The 18696-nt window shown below is 47.3% G+C and overlaps 1 protein-coding gene across 1 annotated transcript in view; it reads right to left on the bottom strand.

Annotated features, from left to right (window-relative positions):
* Positions 1–18696, bottom strand: part of CENPT (centromere protein T) — a 365158-nt gene that overhangs the window by 77043 nt on the left and 269419 nt on the right. Inside the window, exon 11 of the mRNA XM_082271075.1 lies at positions 11386–11550. Within this exon, the coding sequence (XP_082127201.1) occupies positions 11386–11550 (165 nt within the window). The remainder of the gene's footprint in view (positions 1–11385; positions 11551–18696) is intronic.

Here is an 18696-nt window from a genome sequence, read left to right as displayed (position 1 = left end):
AAGGTAGAGTCAGTTGCACATTCAAAATGTACCATCAATGGGTCAGAGCTGCTCCCTGTGTTGGTGATGGTCCTAGTGTCTCAGACACTGACTTGAATAGGCACAGATTTTTCAGCAAAGGTATGGCTTGTGGCAAAAGTCTCAGGCAGATGTGGAACTGGCAAACTGGTTGGTCCAGTGTTTGCAATTTGTGTGCATCGCATCCATCAATTCTGCTCTGCTTATCTCCAAACTCTCTTCAGACGTGGTGCTTCGGGAGCGCTTTGGCTCAAGGGTTGGTCCGCTGACCAGACTTCCAGGAACGCCCTGGTGGAGTTAGCCTTCCAGAATGTACGTCTTTTCGGAGCTACCTTGGACGACATCATAAGGACCTTGACAGAAAGCAAGAGTACCTTTTCCCCACAGTCCAAGAAAGGGAAGGAACCACATCGAAGCCCAGGCTGTCTCTCATGGCTCATAAGAGGCCTCTATAAACCAACATATAGGGAGAACGACAGGACAATGTCGCCAGTGCCGACACCCTGCGCGCAGAAGTGATAGCCACCAAGAAGGCCACCTTCTGGGATAAGGTAGGCAGGGGAATCTCTCGAATACTTTCAAAAGGAGATTTTTGAAGAACCAAAATCAAGGTCGCAAAGTGGTAACGGAGGTCGCACCGGAAGTACCAAGTGTTGCACCCCTTGGATAAAGTTACGCACCAGGGAATGGGATCTCTCAGGAAAAACATTCAGAGAAAAAAAGGCTTGCTAAAAAAAATCTACATAAAAAAATTACTTCTATGCCAGGACCAAAGATCCCAGGAAATAGGTCCTTACTCCTGACTAGGCAGATTAAAACTGACATCCGATGTAGGAAGAGAGAGGGTGTACCCTCCGGGACTGCCCATAGGCGTAGCAAGAACTTTTTTCTGCCCGGTGCCCTACTCCTGTAGGGGGCAGTATAACCCTACTGATATGAATCAGAGAGAACTGTGTCCATCAATGAACGATAGAGACATTTTTTTTTTCTCCTCCAGGGTTTTGGAGCCTTGGTAACACAAGATGTTAAGCCTCCATGATTGAAAGTGTGCTGCCACTGCAGTGAATGAAGTGAGTTTTGTTTCTCATACAAAACGAAAAAAAAAAAAAAAAAAAAAAAGGGAGCAGTGCAATGCGATAAATCGTGCGCCACCCTGTCCCCTAGCGAAGCCGACAACGCAGAGCGGCCCAAGTGGGTGAATCACCTCTGCCATTCTGCAGTGTAATTTGGCTCTTAAGGCCTCATGCACACTGGACATTTTTACAGGTGCTGTTTATGGCGTCAGACATTTCTTTCTACATGAAACAAACAAAGGTAAAATTCCCAGTTCAATCTGCCAGCCAGTTTGCTTACCAACCAAATTAACCTGTCTAACAATTTGCGTCAAAACAGGGGTTTAGTTGTTTTTTGTTTTCATTTCTTTCTACAGCCAATGTTATCCTATGTGTCCATGCACACATAGGCTGTTATCAGCAGTTTTTGGCAGGGGCAGCTTCTGGCTGTAAAAAACCCCAAAAAACTAGTGGGTATTCAGTGGCATATTTCAGCTGTAAAAAGGCTCTAACATCATTAAACGCCGATACACGCCAAAAAAAACGCTGCTGACTGTCTTTTTTTACGTTTTTTATTCAATTGCACCACATTTGCACCAAAATATTGTAGGACCATTTTTTCTCCAAACCTAATAGCATTGCATGGGTGTGAACACCCATACGATGAGATTCTGGCAAACGCGCTGCATTTTGCAATCTGTTTCAGGGTATCATTCATGGAACATGAAGCCCTGTTGACATTGTGCCGATTTGGCATGCAATTTGTCATATTTACATACATAGTTAATCAGGTTGAAAAAATAGAATTTTGGTAAGAACTTACCGTAAAATTATTTTCTCTGAGTCCTCTGACAGTCGCCGCCCGATGGTATTAGCCTTCACTAATGGGTGATGGCGCACTCTTCAGGAGCAGACTAGGCAGATAATTAATTTTTAGGTTAATACAAAAAAACTTTTGTACCTCAGCACGCCACTAGGGGGCCATCCCACAGCCATTACAAGAAACCCAATCTGATATTACTTCAGTTTCGTAGCAAGCAGTACCGGAAGGCAACAACCCCCAGATCAAAAACCAGAGGGGTGGGGGTGGCGACTCTCAGAGGACTCAGAGAAAATAATTTTACGGTAAGTTCTTACAAAAATTCTATTTTCTCTTACGTCCTCTGACAGTCGCCGCCCAATGGTATTAGCCTTCACTAATGGGACATCCCAAAGCAGTGCAGGTATGAGGGGTGGGAAAGCAACGCAACCAGATAAGAAGATAACGCAAATAACAGGGCTAGTAACAACCTGAGCCCACAGTAAAAAACTAGAACAAAACCAGAACAAACACCCCAACAAGGAAAGATATTATAAACAATGTCCCCTCAAACAACTGCCGCACTCAAAACTTTGCAGTCAAAGGAAGCATTCGAAGATGCCAAAACGTCAAGTTTGTAAAACTTCGTGAAAGTGTGCACTGACGACCATGTCGCCGTCTTGCACACCTGAGCCACAGAAGCCTGATGGCGAAAAAACCCAAGAGGCACTAACGGCTCGAGTATAATGAGCCTTCACCGGGGAAAGGAGGAACCTGACCCTTGATGGAATAGGCCTGAACAATGGCCTGTCTGATCCATTTAGAAATGATTGCCGCGCAGGCGGCCGATCCCTTTCGAGGTCCCTCAGGAAGAACAAATAGAGAATCAGACTGCCGAATCTACTTCATGGCGGACAGGTAGACCTTGACCGCCCGGACCATATCCAGAGAAAGCAAAGCAAACTCCTTAGGATGCTTGGGCCGTGCGCACATCGAAGGCAACACGATATCCACATTGAGGTGGAAGGAAGAAACCACCATGGGAAGAAAAGATTGGTCGCAGAACCTCCTTATCTCTATGAAGTACTAGATAAGGCGAGCAGCAGGACAAGGCCGCCAATTCAGACACACTGCGAGTCGACCACCAGAAAAGCAACTTTCTGGGACAACACAGACAGACACATCCCCCCGATGTTCTCGAAGAGAGGTTTATTTTAACACTGAAAAAAAACAAATTCTGGTCCCCTGGAAGCAAGAGAGCTCCCCTCGGGGTGAGCCAAATGCCGCACCTCTTGAATGAAGGTGCGGACCAAAGAAAGCGACGCCAAAAGGTCATTGAAACAAGACGGCCAAGGCCGACAATGGACCCTTGGCCTTAGTCAGCACTACATGCTGATCCACGCCATTCTGCAGGAAGGCCAAGACCTATGCCACCGAGAAGGAACGAGGGTAAAAACCTTGCACTTCGCACCAAGCGAAACACGCTTTCCAGGTGCTGCGAAGAAAACTTCCTTGAAGTGGTTTTGCGAGCCCCTTGCAAGGTAAGGATGACCGCCTGAGAAAGACCTCTATCCCTCAGGACCTGGCTTTTAACAGCCATGCCGAAAAAGCCAGCAACTGTAAAGCAGAAAAGAAGATCGGTCACTGAGACAGATCGTCTCGCAGTGGAAGTCGCCATCGAGGTTCGACAACCATCTGAAAGACGGCCGCGTACCAGGACCGTCTAGGCCCGTCCAGGCCACCAGAATGACTGACATGCATTCCGACGCCAACCTGCGGAGGAACCTGGATAACAGTGGAATCGGAGGAAAGGCATACAGTAACCGATAGGGGTGCCAAGGCACCACCAACGCGTCCATGGCGTCCGCCAGAGGATCGCAAGCTCTGGCCACGAACCTTACCACCACTTTGTGGAGACAGGACGCGAACAAATCCACGCCCAGGGTCCCTTACCGGGCGCACAGGAGGTGAACCCTCTCCGGATGTAGGGACCATTCCCCTCGGTCCAAAGTCTGGCGACGTAGATAGTCCGCCTGCCAGAGTTCCACACCCGGAATGAGAACGCCCGAGAACGCAGGTACCTGCGATCCGGCCCAGGACAGAATCTCATCCACTGCTAAGGCCGCCCGGGCACTCCACATGCCCCCTTGGTGATTGATATAAGCCACAGCTGTGGCATTGTCCATCTGTACCCGCACCGGACACCCCTGAAGCTGAGGTGACCACCGGAACAGACAAAACTGGAGCGCTCGGAGCTCCAAGACGCTGATCGGTAGCGAAGTCTCCCCAGCCGACCACGTCCCCTGGGCGCAAAACGTGCCCAGAATTCCTCCCCAGCCCGACAGGCTGGCATCCGTGGTGACAACTGTCCATAATAAAGGTCTGAAGGACCGACCCTGTGTCAAGAACAGCGGCCAGCGCCACCACAGAAGATCCGACCTGGATGACTCAAGGAAAAACTCCTTTCCAAGGACTGAGGTGTCCTGTCCCACCTGTCCAGGATCTCCGCTTGCAGAGACCTGCTGTAAAATTGACCAAACGGAACTGCTTCGAAGACCGAGACCAGCCGTCCCAGAACCCGCATACAGGTCTGCAAAGAGGAGAGATCGTCGTTCCTGAGAGCTCCGATCTCCTCCCGCAAAGTCCCGATTTTTGTCCTCCGGAAGGAAGACCCGAGATTGAGCAGAGTCCAGGACCATCTAGGTACTGGAAACAAGTAGAGGGAGTCAGTGCCGACATCTGAAATTGACGGCCCACCCAAACTCCTGAAGCGTCTGAACCTTCACAGCCAAATCTTTTGCCAAGGTTACACAAGAGTTCGACCTTACAAGAGGTCGTCCAGGCAACCGATGACTGCAATGCCCCGTAAACGCAGCAAAGCTAGACTGGAGCCAACACCTTGATGAAAACCCTGGGAGCCAAAGCGAAACCAAAAGGCAACACCACAAACAGGTAATGCTCCCCAGCCACCGCGAAGCGGAAGCAGCTCTGATGAACCTCGAAAATAGGGAGGTGGAGATACGCATCCTGCAAGGCGATGGATGCAGTAATTCCCATTATTGTAACACTGACTGGAGGGATCCCATCCTGAACATAGAAACATAGAATGTGTCGGCAGATAAGAACCATTTGGCCCATCTAGTCTGCCCAATATATCTGAATCCTTTGAATAGTCCCTGGCCCTATCTTATATGAAGGATAGCCTTATGACTATCCCATGCATGCTTAAACTCCTTCACTGTATTTGCAGCTACCACTTCTGCAGGAAGGTTATTCCTTGCATCCACTACTCTCTCAGTAAAGTAATACTTCCTCATATTACTTTTAAACCTTTGCCCCTCTAATTTAAAACTGTGTCCTCTTGTGGTAGTTTTTCTTCTTTTAAATATGCTCTCCTCCATTACCGAGTTGATTCCCTTTATGTATTTAAAAGTTTCTATCATATCCCCTCTGTCTCTTCTTTCTTCCAAGCTATACATGTTAAGGTCCTTTAACCTTTCCTGGTAATTTTTTTCCTGCAATCCATGTACTAGTTTAGTAGCTCTTCTCTGAACTCTCTCTAGAGTATCTATATCCTTCTGGAGATATGGCCTCCAGTACTGCGCACAATACTCCAAGTGAGGTCTCACCAGTGTTCTGTACAGCGGCATAAGCACTTCTCTCTTTCTACTGCTTATACCTCTCCCTATACATCCTAGCATTCTGCTGGCATTCGTGCTGCTCTATTAAATTGTCTTCCCACCTTTTAAGTCTTCTGAAATAAGAACGTCTCACACAAAGCGGTTTAGGGACTACCATTCCAGAATCGGACACACCGTTCCCTCTTTCCTGGGCACCGTGAATAGGTTGGAGTCAAAACCGCAAAAACTTTTTCCGAAAAAGAATGGGTACAATGACTCAGTGTGCAAGCAAACCGTGCACAGCCCCCATGAGATCTCAGAGATGATCAGGGGGCAGCTGAAGAATGGACGGGAGGAACCCACCTGTCCTGAATGCCGGACAACCAGGGTTCCCGAAAAGAAAGCAGACATCCCCCCACCCTTGCCTGAGGAAGGAGCACGCATGCTCCGAAAGCAAGCACCCCCCTGCCACTATTGGATGTAAGCCTGGATACTGAACACTGGCAGAAACACAGGAAGTGTCGGACTCCACCGGCACAGCCAGGACCACGGCCGCCACAGTGTACTTCCCTAACATCCCTACAGTGTTGCAGATGAACCATCACCATTTGCTGATCAACTATTTCCTCTGTGTGAGTTACTACATTGTTTTTATGTAATAAATAACCTTTTAATCTACACTGAGGTGGCGCTGCTTTTCTTCTCTTACCCCTGACAATGAGGAGGGCTTCCCTTTTAGGAAGAGGTGGACTGGGCCGCCCAAACAGACTGACCGGCGTCTGGCTTACCCGACCACGGCTCCTCGTGGCCACCGGGAAGGCGGAAGGGTTTACCCTTCACCTGCATCCCAAAGGCACAAAGGCAATTATGTTGAGTCTTGAAGGGGGGCCCCCTCTGCATACGGGGAAGCTCTCCCTTGGTGACCTGGGGCAGACGAGTACTCTTACCTCCCGTGAGCCCCGTAATCAACTTATCAAGAGTTACCCCAAAAAGACGACCCCCCTCATAGGGAACCTCAGACACCGTCTTTTAGGAAGCGTGGTCAACCGACCAGCACTTTAACCAGGTAATGCGGTGGATCGCAATCCCCACCGCCGACAACCTGGGCGACCAACGGAGCCACTTCCAAAGCCGCGTCGCCCAGGAAGCTTGCAGTGTGGACAAATTGATCCTGCTGCAAAGCCCCTTGCACCATGTCATGAGCGCCTGAGAGGCCATCACTGAGGCAAAACACAGGTTGCAACAGGGAACCCGCCACTAGATAAAAGTGGCGAAGTGGCGAGCAAGCGCCTCCACACGCCTATCAGTGGGATCCCTGAATACTGGGAATCCCCTACCGGCAAGTAAGGTGGACTTATTCAGCCTGGACCAAGTGTGATCCCCTGCTTGGGGACACCGACCAACGTTCATCTACCGCCTACGAAAAATGGAGAGCGGGTGGAAAAACTCTTGGGCACCACCAACATGCGCTAAATGCGCCAACACTGGCTATTCACAATCTCGGGAAAATCCACGGGCAGGAAAAATGCCTGACCTGACAGTCTGGGGTCTGCGGAACCCGAGCAAAACGGACCGCTCACTTGACTGAACTGGCTCATCGTTAAGATACAGAGTTTCTGTTAGGACGCCCATAAGAGCATCCATCGTAGCGCATTCCAGCGCTACCGAGGAGGAAGATTCCCTCTCCTCCTCTCCCTCAATGTGGAAGACCAGGACCCCTCAGGGGGACCATCGTCCATGGCAACCAATTCGGGCTCACAGTAAGAGAACTGAGAGGGCACAGGCCGTGCCGACATCAGCAGATTCACCTGGGACACCAGAGCAGCAGATATGGGTGCCAGGGGAGAGGATTCAGGTGTACACGAAGTCCCCACCAGGTCTGCGGGGGATTTATTATCTTATCACGGATGACCATTTTTGCCTTAAATGAAAAAAGTAACGCTGGCCCTTTAAATCGGCGCCCCTCCCCCCCCCCCGCACCAACTGAAAGAGCCCCTTGAGAAAACACACTAGCAAAAAAAAAAAAGAAAGAATTCGATTTGGTCAAATAATGGCCGAGATATAAGCAAAAATCCCTAGCCTGTCAGCACATTTTACACAGGATGAAAAAAATGGGAAAGGAGGAGGAAGTGACCTCACATCGCTAGAGGCCAGCCCTCGAGCCCAAAGAAAAGGTGCATATTGAAAGTCAATGACAAAAGTCACAGGGAAAATGGCCGCTGCCCTTTCTAGGCATGTTGCCCACATCCAAGATGGCGCCCGAACAGGAGCCTAAGCAGAAATCTCACATGGCTTCTGTATTACACAGAGCTAGGAATCTGCAAACCACTAAAGTAGCGGCCGCTCCAAACGGCTGAAAAATAAATGCACCAAACACATTTCTGGCTGTTAGCAGGGACCCCAGGGAGACCCCCACAGCATTCTCTTGTAGTGCCCCCAGCCGGGGCAGGGAAAAAACCCTAACCCGGCCAGAAGGGAGATCCTACAGAGACCGCCAGCCCTGCTATCCCCTAGGAGTGGGCCCACAACTCCCCAAACGTCCCCAGGGACAAGGGGGTTCAGTACTCACCAGTCCAGCAGCGGGCACCGCTCAAAAACTGGAGACCTCCCACCCTAAGTGGGGGTGCCGTCAGCCAAGGAGAGACGCTGGCAACACGTGGGCGATCCGGGTTGAGACATCCTCTGCGAAGCGCAGCTCCGCCGGCTCATTCCCATATGGAGGGGCACTGTCGTTGCGAGGCCTGGGTGTACTAGTAACATGCGACGCTCGTTGGCAGCCTGGGACTCCATAAGGATCTATGGTACCCGGTCCGAGGCCCAGCTCTGCAGTCACTTGTAGTCCTCCAGGAAAGGAATCCCTGACTAACTAGTGATAGTGAGAAGAAATAAAAATCTAGTGTGCAAAGAGAAAACACTGAAATTTAGAAAAAAATAAAAAATAAAAAAATATAAGAAAGCCGCTAGGTCTCAGCAACGAAAGACCTAAAGCTCTGCTCCTGAAGCTAGGCAGCATAAAACTGAAGTAATATCAGATTGGGTTTCTGGTAATGGCTGTGGGATGGCCCCCTAGTGGCGTGCTGAGGTACAAAAGTTTTTTTGTATTAACCTGATAATGATCTGCCTAGCCTGCTCCTGCAGAGTGCGCCATTACCCATTAGTGAAGGCTAATACCATCGGGCGGCGACTGTCAGAGGACATAAGAGAAAAGACAAGCCCATCTGGCTCAACCAAAAAAAAACAGTAATGAAAACCCAACCATACAATCCCATATACACAATCCTATACCTGCAGTTGATCCAGAGGAAGGTGAAAAAACCCCAGCAAAGCATGATCCAATTTGCTGCAGCAGGGAACAAAATTGCTTCCTGATCACCCAAGGCAATCTGATATTCCCTGGATCAACTTTACCTATCAATAATAGTACCCATTTATATGATGTACACCCAGGAAAGAATCCAGGCATTTTTTAAAGCAATCTAGTACACTAGCCAGAACCACCTCTGAAGGGAGTCTATTCCACATTTTCACAGCTCTTAGAGTGAAAAAACCTTTCCGTATTTGGAGACAAAATCGGTTTTCCCCTAGACGTAAAGAGTGCCCCCTTGTCCTCTGTGTTGACCTTCAAGTGAACAACTCAACACCAAGTTCACTATATGGACCCCTTATGTATTTATACATGTTGATCATACCCCCCCTTAATCTCCTCTTCTCAAAAGAGAATGAATTAAATTCCTCTAATCTTTTCTCATAGCTGAGGTCCTCCATGCCTCTTATAAGTTTGGTTGCCCTTCTCTGCACTTTCTCCAGTTCCCCAATATCCTTTTTAAGAACTGGTGCCCAAAACTGAACTGCATATTCCAGATGAGGCTTTACTAATTTGTACAGGGGCAAAATGATATCTCTCTCTCTGGAGTCCATGCATCTGTTAATACAAGGACTTTGCTTGCTTTGGAAACCGCAGCTTGGCATTGCATGCTGTTAAGCTTATGATCTACCAGAACACCCAGATCCTTCTCCACTATGCATTCCCCAAGTCCTACTCCTCCTAGTATATATGATGCATGCATATTCTTAGCCCTCAAGTGCATAACTTTACATTTATCAACATTAAACCTCATTTGCCACATAGTTGCCCAATGAAACAGTGCATTGAGGTCAGCTTGTAAGTTGGAGACATCCTGTAAAGATGTTAGTCCACTGCATAGCTTGGTGCATCTGCAATGACTGAAATGGTACTTTAAATCCCAGACCCCATATCATTTATAAAGATATTGTGTGAATCGCATGTCAAATCTGAATCTTTTGCCAGCAATGGAACCGGTTCATACCGAGGGCGGGTTTGAAATCATTCAGCTGAACGCGCACAATTTCAAACTCGCATGTCAGTGCGACTTCGGAGGGCGATTTGACAGACATCTGTACGGGTTCAAGCACAGATTTATATTGAAATCGCCCTGAAGTTGCCAAAAGTAGTGCAGAAACAACTTTATTATTTTTATATAGGATTTATATAGCGCCGACAGTTTACGCAACACTTTACAACTTGAGGGTGGACAGTACAAATACAATACATTTTAATACAGTAGGAATCAGAGGGCCCTGCTCGTTAGAGCTTACAATCTAAGAGGGAGGGTCAGGAGATACAAGAGGCAATAACTGTGGGGGATGGGCTGATGGAGAAAATAAAAGTACAGTTGTTAGGTGGATGCCAGATAGGTTTCTCTGAAGAGATGTGTTTTCATGGATCGTCTGAAAGTAGACAAAGTAAATAGTCGGACAGATGGGGGTAGAGCATTCCAGAGGATGGGAGAAGCTCGGGAGAAGTCCTGGAGGCGAGCATGGGAAGTGGTTACAAGGGAGCTAGAGAGCAGAAGGTCCCGGGAGGAACGAAGAGAACAAGTTGGTCGCTATTTTGAGACCAGATTAGTGATGTAGCTGGGCACCAAGTTATGGATGGCTTTGTAAGATATGGTTAGTAACTTGAATTTAATTTGTAGGTTAAGTGGCAGCCAATGGAGGGATTGGCAAAGAGGGGTAGCAGACACAGAGCGGTTTGCAAGGTGGATGAGCCTGGCAGCAGCGTTCATGATGGACTGAAGGGGGGATAGTCTTTTTAAAGGTAAGCCAATGAGAAGGGAGTTGCAGTAATCGAGACGAGAGATGACCAGGGAGTGGATTAGAAGCTTTGTGGTATCATTGGTTAGGAAGGGACGTATCTTAGAGATGTTGCGGAGGTTGAGGCGGCAAGCTTTGGACTTTAGGGAATCATTGCAGCACCGCAAGGTCAGGGTGCACCAATTCGGACAGTGACGTTGCCAGCAATAGGCTCCGATTTGGCATGCGACTTGATATGTCATATCACATGTCAAATCTGCCCGATGTAAATGCGGACCTAATGTTCTATGAACAACACCCCGAAACAGATGCAAAATGCAGTGAGCTTAACAATGTGAACACCAATGCGATGCGATTTTGATGGGGGGGAAAAATGGTCCACATTTGCACCAAAATGTCGTAGGACCCTTTTTTCCCCCACACCTAAATCTTATCGCTATACAATTCTGGCAAGCATTGCATTGTGGGATAGTCGGAGTTACTAAAATAGAGAGGTGATTTTTAGCTAACGCCAAAAAAAGCTAATGCCAAAAAATGCTAAAACACACCAATGCAAAAAAGCTAAAAAAATGCTGAAAAAAATCACTACAAAGCTTTTGGCGTTTTTATAACATCTAGTGTGCATGAGGCCTAAAGGTAAACCAATACTTCACACTTCAGTGTTAACCCTGTGTCAGTTTTGACATCATTCAACATAGAGAACAAAAAAATCATACCTTACATCAAATCTGGAGTTTCAGAAGGAAAAAAAAAATATACAATTAAAAAAATGAATGCTTACCATTTTTCAGCATCAGTGGAAGCATCCTTAGACAGTTGCATTTTGGCATGAAGACCAAGTATTGTCTTCACAAGGCTGCTCTTAAATGCTGATCTATCTTTCTTTGTCTTCCAAGCAGTTTTCCTATGGATCTTCTTACCAGCAACAAGCTTATTAGGAGGAATCCTAAACAAAAGAAATTGTAACTAATTTAGCAGCGTTGTTTCTTAGACTTAGGGTCCCATTCACACTAGCGCGACTTGTCAGGCGACTTGGTCGCCTGCCATTGATTAGCACAGGACCCGTTCTAATAGGAGCGACAAAAGTCGCTCCGACTTAGAAAAAGGGTCCTGTACTACTTTGGGGCGACCTGGAGGCGACTTGCATTGACTTCAATTACATGAAGTCCGTGCATGTCGCGCCGAGGTAGCGGTGCACCGCGACTTCACAGGTCGCTCCAGCAAGTCGTGTCGCTCCTGTCTGAATGGGCTCTAAGGGGACTATTCATACATTTTTTTCACACAAGATTTATAAACCCACGATTCCTTTTTTAAAATGAAAACGAAAGAAAAAAAAAAAAAAAAGGTAAATCTTTAGTAAAAATCATATGAATCTTGCATTAAAACATACATAGACCCTTGACAATCATGTGTATATAAAATAAACAATAAAAATGCTAAAATAAAAATTGGATTAAAGCTATGATGCGTCATCCACAGTAATCATTGATCTGTATATTTTACAAATAGTTTGGTTTAGAGCCCACAAAAATGAACAGGTATCAAAATATGTTCTAACAAAGCTCAAAAAAAAAAAAAAAAAAGAAATGGGAATATATATATATATGTATATATATATACACATACACAGTGTCTCACAAAAGCGAGTACACCCCTCACATTTGTGTAATTATTTTATTATATCCTTTCATGTCAAAACACTGAAGAAATTACACTTAGCTACACTATAAAGTTGTGAGTCTACAGCTTGTATAACAGTGTAAATTTGCTGTCCCCTCAAAATAACTCAACACACAGCCATTAATGTCTAAAAAACGCTGGCATCAAAAGTACACCCCTAGGTGAAATTATCCCAATTAGCCACTTTCCCTTCCCAGGGTCAAGTGTCACAAGGTCTTGGGTGTGAATGGGGAGCAGGTGTGTTAAATTTGGTGTTATAGCTCTCACTCTCAGTGATTGAACAGGACAGGTTCCACTCAGAACTGGCCTCGCCATGGTTGACAAAAGAAGTTGAGTGCACGTGTGCTCGGCATCATATCCAGAGGTTGTCTTTGCGAAATAGACGTATGAGTGCTGCCAACATTGCTGCAGAGGTTGAAGGGGTGGGGGGTCAGCCTGTCAGTGCTCAAACAATACGCTGCACACTGCATCAAATTGGTCTGCATGGCTATCGTCCCAGAAGGAAGCCTCTTCTAAAGATGATGCACAAGAAAGCCTGCAGTTTGCCGAAGACAAGCAGACTAAGGACATGGATTACTGGAACCATGTCCTGTGGTCCAATGAGACCAAGATAAACCTATTTGGTTCAGATGGTGTCAAGCGTGTGTGGCGGCAACCAGGCGAGGAGTACAAAGACAAGTGTGTCTTGCCTACAGTCAAGCATGGTGGTGGGAGTGTCATGGTCTGGGGCTGCATGAATGCTTCTGGTACTGGGGAGCTACAGTTCATTGCAGGAACCATGAATGCCAACATGTACTGTGACATATTGAATCAGAGCATGATCCCCTCCCTTCAGAGACTGGGCCGCAGAGCAGTATTCCAACATGATAACGACCCCAAACACATCTCCAAGACGACCACTGCCTTGCTAAAGAAGCTGAGGGTAAAAGTAATGGACTGGTCAAGCATGTCCCCAGACCTAAATCATATTAGGCATCTGTGGGGCATCCTCAAACAGAAGGTGGTGGAGCGCAAGGTCTCTAACATCCACCAGCTCCGTGATGTCGTCATTGAGATAACATCCACCAGCTCCGTGATGTCGTCATTGAGAAGTAGAAGAGGACTCCAGTGGCAACCTGTGAAGCTCTGGTGAACTCCATGCCAAAGAGGTTTAATGCAGTGCTGGAAAAGAATGGCGGCCACACAAAGTATGGACACTTTGGGGCCAATTTGCACATTTTAACTTAGGGGTGTACCCACTTTTGTTGCCAGCAGTTTAGACATTAATGGCTGTATGTTGAGTTATTTTGAGGGGACAGCAAATTTACACTGTTATACAAGCTGTACACTCACTACTTTACATTGTAGCAAAGAGTCATTTCTTTAGTGTTGTCACATAAAAAGATATAATAAAATCTTTACAAAAATGTGAGGGGTGCACTCACTTTTGTGAGATACTATACACATATATATATATATATATATATATATATATATATATATATATAGGGACAGGAAGTCAGGTAAATCTGTGGGTGTTGTCACAGACGGGAGATACATTTCTGCCTTGTTTAGACAATTCATCAATTACTATCAGGTGTCGGCTGCGGAGGTAGCCAGAAAAGTTTAAGGATGTTGGAAAGCTTCAGCTATTCAGAATGAGGCAATTAAGGCCTCTATAAGTTATCCAGAGGATGACTACTGATTACTGCCTCCTGAGGCTTTTTGCGTTAAGAAGAGCAGTGAGCTGAGAAAGACTTCTGAAGGTTAGGTGGTGTTGACTTTTTCTGTGTGAAAAGAAAAACAAATAGACTATTGGCTTTCTGCTGTATGACCAGCAGTGTCTGCCCAGCAGTAGGTTGGGACAGACTCCATAGGTAGGTTCCTGTGTTGTGAAGGTAGACGCCCCAAGTGGCCAGGGTTTATTTTATGTTTTGTTTGATTTATGCTGTTTGGATGCTTGCACTTGTTTCCAGCAAATTGGAAGAATAAACCATAGACCATTGTTTTCAACCACTCCTCGGCTGTCTCTCTGTGTAGCGAACCCACCCAGGGGGTCACCCACACCCGCTACCGAGCCAACCCCTTACACATGGTGGAGGATGCGGGCAGTTAAAGTAAACCAAAAATGGAGGAGATACTGAGACAATTGGCTATAGCAAATGCAAATCAACAGCAGACAAATGCGGGTTTTCAGCGGAGCCTTGCAGCTCAACAACAGGCTCACCAAGAGAGCATTGAAGGCTTGGAACAGAGACACCAGCAGCAAATGGAGGCCATCGTGAAACAGCTTCAGAGACAGCAGACTGAGGCTGGGAGTCAGGCCAGTAACATACCGATTTTTTGGGTAAGCCACTTATTGCCAAAGATGACTGCAGATGATGACCCTGAGATGTTTCTGACCACATTTGAAAGAACAGCGGAGAAAGAGAGTTGGCCTAAAGAACAGTGGGCTGGACTAGTGGCCCCCCTATTATCTGGAGAAGCCCAAAAGGCATATTTTGATTTGGAGCTTGCAGATGCAAAAAACTATGATCGATTAAAAGGTTAATATTGGCAGGTTTTGGGGTAACCTTGGATGTCCGTGCTCAGCGGGTCTGCAATTGGAGTTATCAGCTGAGGAAGCCACCTCGGTCGCAGATGTATGACCTCATCCATTTGGCTAGGAAATGGCTGCAGCCAGAAATTCTGTCCGTGGTGGTCCGGAAACCGCAGACAAACTAGTAGACCTGGTGGAAAGGTACCTAACAACAGAGAATTTGACCTCTTTCCCCAGAGATGCACAGACTTTTCACCCCAAGACCAGACCCTCCCCACCTATAGGTAAGACTGCATCAAGGGATGGGGGTGGAGAGAGGGACCCAAGAGCAACTAGAGGTATTATCAGGACTACTGCTAATGTTTGGCGAGAGCGGCCTGGAAGACCCATCCCACAGGAGAGGACCAGAAGGTTGATTGGTTACCGTTGCCGGGAAGAGGGACATGTAGCAGCGGTTTGCCCAGCGGGTGATGAACCCACGCAGTGTGACTTTCTGACAGAGAGACGACAGTCCCTTTTTGCAACCACATGCACTGCAGTAAAGGGGAAAGAGAAACCTTTATATAGAATGTGCTTAGATGGTAAAGATGTTGTGGTATTGTTGGATGCAGGTAGCCTGCTCACCTTAGTGAAAAGTGATCTAGTGGTGGGAAAAACCTTACATCTAGGAAAATGGCTGTAGTTTGTGTACATGGGGACACTCAGAATATCCGGTGACTACGGTTTCCTTTGAAACCTCCCTCGGTAACTTGTGTCACCAAGTGGGTTTAGTTCCCAAACTGCCACATGACGCCATTATGGGAAGGGATTTCCCAAAGTTCTGGGGACTCTGGGATTGCCCAGATTCCCCAGTAGGTGGTTCTTCTGAGCCTGAAACATCTACTCCAGAATCCTCTAACTGTGAGAATTTTCCTGAGTTTCCGTTCTCAGTCTTAGCAGGGGAAACACCAGTCCCTAGGAAGGAGCCTGCTACCTCAGAAGAGGAACAGCGGCCGATAGGGTTTGATGACCTTGAGGTGCACGAGAAAATTTTATCACTGAGCAATTGAGGGACCCCACATTGCTAAGAGCCTGGGAGAATGTAGTGAAGATAGATGGGGAGTTAGTTAACCCTGACGAGAGGATTGCCCTCCCTTACTTCATTATTAAAAGGGATCTGTTATATGGAGTGTCACAGAGGATAGAGGACACCTTTGAGCAACTGGTAGTGCCTAAACCGTACCGCAAGATGGTTTTGGAACTGGCCCATGGGCACATTGTTGGGGGACATTTGGGAGCAGAAAAAACCTGGGAGAGAATCACCCAGAGGTTTTATTGGCCTGGGATCACTAAGGAAGTGGAATTGTACTGCTCTTCCTGTCCAGTGTGTCAGATTACTGCACCCACGCCACATTTCCGCAGTCCGTTGGTACCCCTGCCCATTGTCGAGGTCCCTTTTGAGAGGATCGCCATGGACTTGGTTGGCCCCTTACTGAAGTCCACTAGAGGGCACCAGCACATCTTGGTAATAATGGACTATGCCACCCGTTACCCAGAAGCGATTCCTCTCCGAAATACCTCTGCTAAAACCATTGCCAAAGAGTTATTTCAGGTCTTCAGCCGTGTGGGTCTTCCTAAGGAAGTCCTAACTGACCAGGGCACCCTGTTTATGTCTAGGGTGACCAGAGAACTTTGTAAACTCCTGAAAGTGACCCAATTACATACATCAGTATATCACCCTCAAACAGACGGGTTAGTGGAGAGGTTTAATAAAACTTTAAAACAAATGTTGAGGAAGGTGGTGGATAAAGACGGAAAGAATTGGGATTATCTGCTCCCTTATCTGATGTTTGCCATAAGAGAGGTTCCCCAATCATCCACAGGGTTCTCTCCGTTTGAGCTACTGTATGGGAGGCACCCCCAGGGCCTACTGGACATTGTCTGGGGAAACATGGGAGATTGAGAGTTCCCCTCATCGAAGTGTGATTGAACATGTGGCACAAATGCAAGATAGAATTGCCCAAGTGATGCCGATTGTGAAGGTACATTTAGCCCAAGCCTAGTTGGCTCAACAAAGGATTTACAATCATGGGGCCCAGGTCCGTTCCTTTGCACCTGGTTATAGGGTGTTGGTGCTGGTCCCCACGGTCGAAAGTAAATTCCTAGCCAAATGGCAGGGTCCCTGTGAAGTGTTGGAGAGAATGGGGGTGGTGAATTATAAAATTAGCCAACCGGGAAGACGAAAACCTGAGCAGCTCTATCACGTGAACTTGTTGAAACCATGGAAGGATAGAGTCCTTGGTCACTAAGACTACCCGATTTTCTGCTCCATTTAACCTGGCGGGCCCTGAAGTTGGGATAGCGGAGACTTTGTCCAAAACTCAGCAAAAGGAGGTTAAATAATTTGTGCTCCGTAATAGGGAGAAGTTTTCAGACCTGCCAGGTTGGGTCTCCGGAGTTAAACATGACATTATCACCACACCAGGGGATAAGGTCAAGTTAAAGCCATATAGAATTCCAGAAGCCCGGCGAGAGGCAATTCGCCAGGAAGTAAAAAAAAATGCTTGAGCTGGGGGTGATAGAAGAGTCAAATAGTGATTGGTCCAGTCCCATTGTCTTAGTGCCCAAACCAGATGGAAGTTGGCGGTTTTGTAATGACTTTCGCCGCCTGAATAAATTCACTAAGTTTGACACCTATCCTATGCCCCGCATAGATGAACTGATTGATCGCCTAGGCACTGCCCGGTACATGACGACGTTAGACCTGACCAAGGGTTATTGGCAAATTCCTCTCTCGGGGTCGGCCAGGGAAAAAACAGCATTTGTAACTCCAGACGGATCTTTCCAATATTGGAGGATGCCTTTTGGGTTACCGAATGCTCCCGCCACATTTCAACACACCATGGATAAGACCCTTCGGCCTCATCGAGCCTATGCTGCTGCATACCTCGATGGCGTGGTCATCCACAGTGAGGATTGGGACTCACACTTACCAAAAGTTCAGGCTGTGTTGGATTCCATCTGGAAAGCCGGGTTTACAGCCAATCCAAAAAAATTTACCCCTGGGCTAGAAGAGGCGAAGTACCTGGGGTATACTATTGGAAGAGGTCTAATCAAGCCCCAAATAAACAAAGTTGAGGCTATTCAGGATTGGCCACGTCCCACCAACAAGAAACAGGTTTGTGCATTTTTGGGGATCGCAGGTTATTATCGCCGTTTTATTCCCCATTTTGCCTCACAGGCTGCTTCCCTGACCAATTTGACCAAAGGGAAGGAATCTGTCATGATCAAATGGACTCCCGAAGCAGAAACAGCTTTTCAGGCTTTAACCACTTTACGACTGCTCACAGTAATATTACTGCGGCAGAGTGGCTCGTTATCGTCTGACGACGTAGTACTACGTCGTCAGACACTCCCCCTTCTGGGCGGCGCTTGCGCGCCGCCGGAGGCTCGCTCCCGCTGTTTTCATTCACAGCGGGAGTCGGGCCAGGGGAGGAGCAGCGGCGATCGCCGCTGCTCTTACCCGATCGTCGGGGATCGAGTCTGGAGATCCGCCCGCTGTGTGTAAACACAGCGGGCGGATCTCCATAGTGACAGGGAGTGACAGATCGGACTGTTCAGCATAGCTAGACATCCGATCTGTCCATGACTCACTCAGTCACCTCCCCCCCCACACGTCAGTAAGCACCAGGCATACATTAACCCCTCCCTCTCCAATAAAATTAACCCCTTCCCTGCCAGTGTCATTTTTACAGTAACAGTGCATATATATAGCACTGATTACTGCAGTAATGTCACTGGTACCCCCAAAAGTGTCAAAAATGTCAGTCAAGGGTCCGATCTGTCCTCCACAATGTCGCAGTCCCGCAAAAAAAATCGCAGATCGCCGCCATTACGCGTTAAAAAAAAAAACAC

The sequence above is a fragment of the Pelophylax lessonae genome (assembly GCF_965119305.1).
Source record: "Pelophylax lessonae genome assembly, chromosome: 10".
NCBI classification, from domain to species: Eukaryota; Metazoa; Chordata; class Amphibia; order Anura; family Ranidae; genus Pelophylax; species Pelophylax lessonae.
This window is presented reverse-complemented; position numbering and strand designations above follow the sequence as displayed.